This window comes from Leguminivora glycinivorella, unplaced genomic scaffold, assembly GCF_023078275.1.
Source record: "Leguminivora glycinivorella isolate SPB_JAAS2020 unplaced genomic scaffold, LegGlyc_1.1 Scaffold6, whole genome shotgun sequence".
NCBI classification, from domain to species: domain Eukaryota; kingdom Metazoa; phylum Arthropoda; class Insecta; order Lepidoptera; family Tortricidae; genus Leguminivora; species Leguminivora glycinivorella.
Window position 1 is genome coordinate 246,532 of NW_025952831.1, and position 9,052 is coordinate 255,583.

At 36.1% G+C, this 9,052-nt stretch overlaps 3 protein-coding genes across 4 annotated transcripts; 2 read left to right on the plus strand and 1 right to left on the minus strand.

The window, feature by feature from the left end:
* The first annotated feature begins 139 nt into the window (after positions 1–139).
* Positions 140–5,239, plus strand: LOC125242057. The gene is made up of 10 exons (XM_048150757.1): positions 140–349; positions 433–550; positions 888–1,047; positions 1,673–2,146; positions 3,419–3,619; positions 3,820–4,125; positions 4,305–4,421; positions 4,563–4,680; positions 4,753–4,965; positions 5,055–5,239. Exons 1-10 carry the CDS (start codon positions 187–189, stop codon positions 5,237–5,239), a joined length of 2,055 nt encoding a protein of 684 aa, XP_048006714.1. The 5' UTR covers positions 140–186.
* LOC125242103 (splicing factor 3B subunit 5) lies at positions 2,153–3,271 on the minus strand. Its single transcript, XM_048150814.1, has one exon. It carries the CDS (start codon positions 3,100–3,102, stop codon positions 2,845–2,847), a length of 258 nt encoding a protein of 85 aa, XP_048006771.1. The 5' UTR covers positions 3,103–3,271; the 3' UTR covers positions 2,153–2,844.
* A 145-nt stretch (positions 5,240–5,384) lies between the features above and the next one.
* LOC125242102 (bifunctional peptidase and (3S)-lysyl hydroxylase JMJD7-like) lies at positions 5,385–8,940 on the plus strand. 2 transcript variants are annotated; one of them, XM_048150811.1, is made up of 6 exons: positions 5,385–5,525; positions 5,598–5,748; positions 6,400–6,555; positions 7,033–7,199; positions 7,949–8,140; positions 8,685–8,940. In XM_048150811.1, the coding sequence occupies exons 1-6, from the start codon at positions 5,474–5,476 to the stop codon at positions 8,900–8,902; spliced, it is 936 nt and encodes a 311-aa protein (XP_048006768.1). In that variant the 5' UTR covers positions 5,385–5,473; the 3' UTR covers positions 8,903–8,940. The 2 variants fall into 2 exon arrangements, with proteins under 2 accessions (XP_048006768.1, XP_048006769.1); XM_048150812.1 differs by lacking the exon at positions 5,385–5,525 and having other exon boundaries at positions 5,611–5,748; positions 6,456–6,555.
* The last annotated feature ends 112 nt before the right edge of the window (positions 8,941–9,052 follow it).

Sequence of the window (9,052 nt, forward strand, 5' to 3'; positions counted from 1 at the left end):
ATTATTATTTGCTAGTTGTTAAACTTGTTAATTATATCGTTTAATTTATTGAGCATGAACAATTTAAGAAAACTAAACGTCCAGGTTCTGATTCTAGCAATAACAAAACGCTTCATCTTCAATGCTTCAAAGTGACGGATGGTCACAAGTCAACAAATTACACTATAACCCCTAAAATAAATCAAAATGCCTCTCGATTACCGTAGATTTAACGGCCCAGAAGATAGTGTATCCTACAAACGTTTCACAAAAGACTATTTAAAAACCTACGACGAACTGCACAAAGATTTAATAAACGAAAAAGGCTCACGGAAAGATGGGCGCGCTCTATCCGAAGCCCGAAGCATGTGTATGTTTTGTACGTGTTTACTATTGTGAATGAGTTGAAATTCTTTGAAAAAGTGTTAAACTAATTGCCAAGTTTTGTTTCAGTTGCGAGAACAGATATGGTGTCTCAAGCAAAGGGGTCGGCGTATGTAGAATTGAAGAAAACTAAAGTTGTGTGTTCCGTTTTTGATCCAAGAGAAATACCACATCAAAACGAATTTAGGTTTGTTTTTTATTGAATTCAAATGAGCTATCGATTTCGTAGCTCACAATATTGAATATGCTTACATTTGTATAATTTTCTGATGCAGTGTATTACTTATTTTTTAACCCCGGACGAAAAACGACGGGGTGTTTGACGTGTCTGTCTGCCTGTAGCATCGTAGCTTCCGGACGGATGAACCGATTTAGATTTGTTTTTTTTTTGTTTGAAACCTGTATTAGTTGGGAGTGTTCTTAGCTATGTTTCATGAAAATAGGTTCACTATGTTAGGGGGTTTTTTCAAAATTTTAATTTTGTGGTTAGTTAAGTTTCATTACAAATTCATTATTTTCAACAGCCAACTGGGGCAACTGTATTGTGAAGTGAAGTTTGCTCCATTCTCGTGTCCCCGTGAACGCCGACCGCACGCGCCAGACACCGAAGAAAAGGCATTGTCTGTAGCTCTGAGACAGGCACTGGAACCTGCAGTCTGCAGGCATTTGTTTCCTAATTACCAGGTATTGAAAGTAGTCAACTGGATGAGACTAGCTCAGGACCGGGACACAGGGTGTACTTGAAGAGAGACCTATGTAATGATGTCGCGGAAACTTTCCAAAAAAAATCTTAAATTTCTTGAAAAATTCATGAAACTTTCATGAAGAATAAAGGGAATTTAAAGTTATGAAATGGAAATTTTCCATCCATACAATTGTCCATACAAAATATGGAATTTTCCGAAGTTTTCCTATGTGAAAATTTCAGAATTTTGGAAACTTTCCGTGGGCACATCAGTAGGCCTATGCTCAGCAGTGGGCAATAAAGGGCTGACATGATGATGATGATGATGAAAGTAGTCTAGGTATTTAGGAAGATCCACTCACAGCATTGCTACCAAACATTAATTATCCTTGGGGATAGCTTAGGTTTGTACCAACCAATTTGTTTGATATTTAGCTTGAGACAGCTCTATATATGTGTGAATCAGCCTTATTACTGTGTCTTGAGAAATCTGTGTCATAATGTAGTTAACACATTCATGGACATGTATGCTATAGCATACGCACAGTCATTTGTTTCCTTTGGCCTGTGACAGATGGCGCCACTGCTGTCCTTGAATGTGTTAATGTATTGGTTTTCTTACAGATTGATGTTTTTGTCTACATTTTGGAACATGACGGAGCCTGTCTAGCTGCAGCCATCAACGCCGCAGGCCTAGCATTAGGAGACGCTGCTGTCCCTATGTACGATATAATCACCGCTTGCTCCTTAGCTGTCATTGGAGACAAGACATTTATAGATCCCACCGAGGCTGAAGAACATGTGGCCATAATGAGTCCAGGGAACAATACTAACCACGGAACAGTGACCATGTCAATGTTATCAGGGTTGAAACAGATATCGGACTTCAGATTAACGGGCTCTATGGACGTAGAATGTACGACAAATGCCATGGAGGTTTTAGAAAAAGAGTGTGATAGAATTGTTCCGAATATACAGAAGGTTCTTGTTGTAAATGTGGTGAACCGTTTGAAACAACAGGCGGTTCTAAAAGAGGAGGCTAAGAAGAGGGAAGTATCATTGAATGTTAAGATGGAGGAGTGGAAATCATTATTAAACGCTGGATGAAGTTTAGACTTTGTTTTATTACAAATATCCTTATTAATACTTATGATAAGGTTTAATTAAGAGCTGTTTCTTCAGAACTGTTAATTATTTCCATGTAAGTTGCCTACATCAGTAAATTTTCACATTGTTGAGATAAAATTACTAATTTGCGTGTGACAATGACAATATTATAGAATAGATGTGAAATGTGATAGTGTTTAGTAAAACGTCCTACTTTGTCGCTTAACATAATTAGACGAGATTTGCTTGTATCTTCATATGAACAAACTGACACAGTATGTCTTTACATGTATAAACCAACAAACTTTTTTTTTATACCATGTCAGTGGCATACAGGTATACGGCCCACCTGATGGAAAGCATTCACCATAACCTATGGACGCCTGCAACTCAAGGGGTGTCACATGCGCGTTGCCGACCCATTGGAAACTTGTACTCCTTTTTTGAAGAACCCAATACAGTGCACCCTAAACTTGCTCGCAAATAGACATAGTATATAATTCCTAGCTACATTTAGTTTTAGAGCTAACTACCTATTTTCAATGCATAGTGGATTATTTCAAACATGGCTATGATGGTATGATGACAGCACTGAAAAGGTTTTTTATGCTAAACATTATTACTAAAAGAATTATTCTAAACCAAGTATCTGAACAGATTTAAAAGAATAGCTCAGTACACACTTAGAATTAATCTTCAGGCTTTTCTGGTGGCGGCCCACACGGCTGCAACATCTTCTCCATCAAATTGAACTTCACGCGAGCCTTAGACTCGTTTTCCACAATAGCGAAGTAACTCAGCAAATCTGGATGCCCCATGTAACTGCAGCACGAATCTCGGTGCTGGTTCGTTAACCATTCGTACTTCGTGGTGTCAGCGTGTCCGGTACCGATGTATTTGCTTTGAAGATGCTCGAGTTGACTGTGGATATTGTATCTTTCACCCATTTTGACACGGCTTGGTTTTCTAGGTTATGTTACCTGGTTACGAATGTAACACTTCTATTTGTGATAATTTCAACGCTGTTTTAACTTTCAAACGTGTACTGTAAGTATATTAAGTACCGTAAATTACGAAAATAATGAAAATGCAAAGCAAACGCCGATCAAGCAATTGTTTTTTTTAAGGATTGACAGCTATGTCAACTTCGGATTCCAGTATAATATTAATAGAGTAGACTGATATTGTAAAATACTTTTTTACGGTGGCAATACCAAAATTACCATGGAAACAGCGCTATTTTCAAACACAATCGATTGTTAGGATTCTCTTATTTATGTTTACACTTCTAAGATATTTCAATTATACAAAATGTTAAAAGGAAGTCGGAAATCCAAATTAACAGAATTAAAGCGAAATGAAGAAGAACTTCGAAAACAAGCGAGAAAAATTCTTCGTAAAAAGCAAGACACTCAAAAAAGGGTGACACATCTTTTTTTGCACGAGAAATCCCTGACTGAAATTGTAAGTCATAAAATCGTTTCGTTTTAAATATACAGTAAGTATTTTATTACTGTATTGTTGAGAGTAACCTTTACTATTGAGTATTGACGCTTCTTATTTACCAAATGATGTCTGATCTGTAATACAGAAAATTATCAGGCGTATTGTAGCTCCTTTACTCATGCAAGGTACATAAAATAACATAATTTATTTGTTTGCAGCCCAAACCAAAAAATCCAACACATATTGTATATGCTTACTACCACAGCAATCAGATAACGTCGATTGAAAATCTAGATCTTTTATACAATTTAACTCATCTACACCTTCAATGGAATCAAATAAACAAGATCCAGGGCCTCGAAAAACTTCACAGATTAAAGAAGTTATATTTGAGCCATAACAGAATTAGTGTGGTTGAGAATTTGGAAACACTGAAGTATTTGGAAGAGCTGCATATTGAGAAGCAAGATATTAGCTGCTCAGACGGGCTGTGCTTTGATCCCAGAACTATGTTAGCCATAGGGGTAAGCGCGTTAATTCTTGTTATAGGTATACAATTACCTAATTAAATAAGCATAAAAAGATTATTACTGTTTTGGGTTGGTCATGGTTCATGGTCTACAGAGCAATAGATCTGATATTACTTAGCCACTTTACATGAACGTTTTTTTGAAGTTAACTAATAATATTCTTTCCTTTAAAGTCATCGCTACGTATTTTGAATGTGTCAGAGAACAAGCTAACAGATGTTTTATGGGCTAAACCACTTCGCCGATTGGAAGTCCTCATTGCCAAGAAGAATAACTTAGACGATTTTACCGTGAGTGATATATTGTCTTAAAATATTATGCACTTAAACTTATATTATAGAATATAGCTAATCACTTTTAAAAGGGGATTTTTGGGATATTTTATAGAAGAAATTTACCATCAAAACATTTTTTTTTTTATAAACTTTCAGGAAGTTGCGGATGGCCTTTGCACGTTGGTATCACTAGTAGATGTGAATTTCTTAGGCAATCCAATGACCAAAAGGCACCGATATAAAGAAACAATTATAGCAAGATGTTCACAATTACGTAAGTGCTCCTCACACAATAGGTCATCTCAGCTACTTATTACATTTACCAATAATTTAATCTTATTTTCAGGAGTCTTAGATTCTGTGGTTTTGCACACCACGTCGAAAACTTTCCTCCGAAGTTTTGATAAAGCCCTGCGACTACGTCAAATGCATGAAAAGAATAAAATTAGTATGACACAACAAGGTGCGGACGAATTCATGGAGCTTAATATGTTACCGGGACCCCGAGCTCGTAGCGCTATCACTATATCGGAAACAGAAACGAACCGGAAATCTAATGGTTAGTTTTACTTATTTCTGATAGAAAAGTAGACATACTTTACAAAACCTTACTGTATCAAAGTAAAATATGATATTTATGTGTTTTAGTGACTGTGCTCGACGCTACCAGCAACTTCATGCCACGCAATCTATGGAACAGGACACTACTATCCCCTAGCGAAACTATAGCTCCTCCGAGTGAAGCACCGAAAAGAAAAGAATTTTTTTCTGACTCGTATGAACAACCCATTAAGGGAATTTTGAAGAAACCCATGCCTATGAAATATATTTAATAATTTCTACTACTCATTCAAAAATTAAGTTATTAAGTTACTACTTAATGTAATTGGATTTTTTAATGGTTTTATAGTGTTTTTTATTTATACAACAATAAAATTAATTTACAAGAATCCAAACTAGTTCCGATTAAAAAAAGAACTGTCAATCTCCTGTCAATTTTTTCAACGCAGTTTTTAGGTTATGTTTACATGTTAAATAAATAAAAGTTATTATGTATAAAAGGCAAGATGAGTAGTATTATTACTGATGCTCTTAATGTCCTGCACGAGGAATCATCAGGTAACAATTAGTATATTTGACATATATGGTTTTATATGTAGATGATTATGGTAACATTTCTTTATATTTTAGATTTATATTTGGGTGAGGGTCTCTCTGAAACACGGGCATTAGAGCCACTAGAGTTCTTCAGGGAATATGTATCAAAGAACATACCAGTTATCATCAGAGGAGCCTGTGATTCCTGGCCGGCTACAAATAAGTGGAATGCTGACTATTTTAGGTAACCAATTTTAAACACTATGCTAAAAAAATGTGACTGGTAATGGTGGCCATTGGTGGTCGGCTTTTTAAAAATCAATGTGGTGGAATGATAGGATGTGTTTTTACATAATTGGGAGGATCGGATGATAAATTTCTCCAATACCCAAATGATGTCCAAACTTAATTTTTTAGAAGATGTCCAAATCTTAAGAATAAGTGCGTTTTCACATTGTCTGATCCAATATCTGATGTCGAAAGGATTTCAAAGGCAAAAACAAAGAGGGCGCCTTAAATCTAGGGGATATCAGTCTTAACATCTGACATCAGATCGGATAATGTGAAGACGCACTAAGGGCTGAGAATGTTTTTGGTAAACATATAACACAATCTATGTTTAGATCTAAATTAGAACGTAACATTGAATGCCTTAGGGCTAGTTACCACAACCACATTTGACAGACACATCATCGTCACGCAGCAGACGCCTATGGAACTTCCCATACAATAAAATTTAACAAACGCTTTAACAGTGACAGACGGTTGGATGCAACCGGCCCTTACTTATGTAAATTTTGCCTTACTTATGTAAATTTTACGGAAATGTAACTTCAAACTTTTTAGTTTCCCAAGTTGTATGAAAATCAACTTATTTCTTTAATTTATTGTACAGAAAAACAATACCAGATAAAAAGGTGACGGTAGCAGTAACCCCCAATGGTCTTGCAGATGGCATCACCGTCAATGATGTGGGGAAGGAATATTTTGTCATGCCATATGAAGCGGAGATGACAATGACAGAGTTTTTAGATTGCTTGGAGCAGAAAAGGTATGTGAAAAAGTATCTGAAGAAAATATTTGCATTTAATGATCTTTAGTAATACAAAAAAAAAGGTATAGGTATTGGCTCTATGAGTCATCATCATCATCCTCCTTGCATTTGCCGCGGCTGTATTTGTGTGTGTCTGTCTGTGGCATCGTAGCTCCCGAACGGATGAACCGATTTAGATTTAGTTTTTTTTTGTCTGAAAGCTGAGTTAGTCGGGAGTGTTCTTAAGGGTTAGAGCCATGTTTCATGAAAATTGGTCTACTATGTCGCAGTAGGGGGTTTTTCAAAATTTTAATTTTGTGGTTAGGTTAGTTACTGACAATGTTGCTGTTAAAAAACATACCCTTTTGAAGTGTATTATATTTTTTCTAAATATTTTGTAAACTAAAATAGCATAAATTATAATTATATAGAAAAAAAAAAGCTTTCATGCTTGTCAATGTCACCATAATAAGTGCCATACATGTTTTTTTACAGAGAAAACTACATACCATACATACAGAAACAAAATTCCAATCTAACGGAAGATTTCAAAGAGCTATTATGTGATGTAAAACCAGAAATACCATTTGCCAGTGAGGCATTCAATAAGTCACCGGACGCTGTCAATTTTTGGATGGGAGACGACAGGGCTGTCACGTCAAGTAAGATCTATATTCATGTTGTTTTACTAAAGTTGACAAGCTGACAAAACTTGTCTGTCCATGTCCGTTTGTCCCTTTCCATCATACCAATATGTCTGAATGGGACAGGCGATTATTAATGGCTTGTTAACTTCAGTAAGCATTTATGAATAAGGGGCCAATATGTTAATGCCGAAGAGGTACTCTATAATACGAAATAATTCAAGCGCTTGAAGATAATTAGACTGTGCAAAAGGTGATGGAAAAATTCAGATGCGAAAATTACTAAAAACATTTCGTCACTACTTTTAAAAAAACTTGTATCTTCGTCTGTCAATGAAAAGAAAATTGTAGTAAGTATGTATGGAATGCATATAGCCTTACTGCGTTTTAACTTTGAGGAACAGCCTGAGATACGAGATTTTTTAAAAGTAGTCACGATTTGTACTTTTGATAATTCATAGGATTGAGATACACACTTTTTTTTATTATTATAAACTGGTCAGTGATTGACCTTAGTCGCACCATGGAAAGTGACGACAAGGCCGAGGTTGTAGCTCACTGGTTCAGTAATAGCCTATTTACTCTTGACTTAAATACACCCAGATTGTATTCGCCCGGGAATACAGATGAGGGGAGCATGTTCTGTTCCTTAGGTAGGGATTATTGTACGGATTTTTGACAAAATCTACATTTTACCCTGCTATTTATATCGCTAAATTTTGTATCATAATCATATCTCATTAAAACTTGCGTTTTTCAACTTTTAGTGCACAAAGACCCATACGAGAATATCTACTGCGTGATAGATGGTTACAAAGAGTTCATCCTCATACCCCCTACGGACTTACCTCTAGTACCTTACCACCGTTACCCTAGAGCTGAGTTCAAGTATAGTGATCACTGGGAAATAGAGCCGGTTAAAGATGATGATGAAACTGGCCTGCCTTGGATTTGTGTAGGCAAGTATATCTAAGTTCATACTATACACCCTACAGACTTGCCTCAGTGCCCGTTAAGGGCCCATTTAGACGGTGCGAGAACTCGCATACGAGTTTTAATACATTGCGGTATTTGATGGCCGTGCTGACTTGTATGCAACCTCAACAGCCAGCAATGTACCTAAAATCGCATGCGAGTTCGCACGCCGTCTAAATCAGGCCTAAGGATGACAATGAATGTAGATAAATTACGTAGGTACCTACCGTTTGGGGTTACGTATAACAGCACACTAGATAGATATCATAGATACCACAATGTAATACGCATAAATGTAATATTAGCATAGCAATGTAATACGCATAAATGTAATATTGCCTTAACCCTTCGTCTGTGTTTGATAAGGATCCTAACATAAGGCAATGGACTTTAAAAAATTATATCAAAGTTATTATTTTATGACAATTTTTTGACACAAACAGACGAAGGGTTAAGGCATTCTCTACCAGTCAACCATTGGATCAAACAGAAACTTAACAATAATCAATATTTACTTACTTATTTCAGACCCTAAGCAGCCAAATTACTCAAAATACCCCCAATTTAAGAAGGCCCACAAATACAGGTTACGTCTAGACAAAGGCGACTGCCTATACCTGCCCAGCCTATGGTTCCACCACGTAACGCACAGCCATGGGTGCATAGCTGTCAACTATTGGTACGACATGGATTTTGATATTAAATATTGTTATTTTAAAATGTTGGAGAAAATGTGTAAGTTTTAGGTTTTTATAATTCTGTTAATAAATATTTTTTGAGTTACTATTGGATTTCATTTTAATAAGTTTTATTTTATGTAGGCAATTAACACCCCCTGAAATGAACTCGTAAAATAAAAAGTAACTTACAAGACGTGCCTTTCCCCCTTTGGGTAT

Excerpts from the sequence above, each read along its gene's own strand:
- LOC125242057 (XM_048150757.1), top strand. The coding sequence starts at position 187 with ATGCCTCTCGATTACCGTAGATTTAACGGCCCAGAAGATAGTGTATCC. Across the intron at positions 350-432 it reads ATCCGAAGCCCGAAGCATGT|TTGCGAGAACAGATATGGTG; the intron begins GTATGTTTTGTA and ends GTTTTGTTTCAG. Across the intron at positions 4,422-4,562 it reads ATAACTTAGACGATTTTACC|GAAGTTGCGGATGGCCTTTG; the intron begins GTGAGTGATATA and ends ATAAACTTTCAG.
- LOC125242103 (XM_048150814.1), bottom strand. The coding sequence starts at position 3,102 with ATGGGTGAAAGATACAATATCCACAGTCAACTCGAGCATCTTCAAAGC.
- LOC125242102 (XM_048150811.1), top strand. The coding sequence starts at position 5,474 with ATGAGTAGTATTATTACTGATGCTCTTAATGTCCTGCACGAGGAATCA. Across the intron at positions 5,526-5,597 it reads CCTGCACGAGGAATCATCAG|ATTTATATTTGGGTGAGGGT; the intron begins GTAACAATTAGT and ends TTTATATTTTAG. Across the intron at positions 7,200-7,948 it reads CGACAGGGCTGTCACGTCAA|TGCACAAAGACCCATACGAG; the intron begins GTAAGATCTATA and ends TTCAACTTTTAG.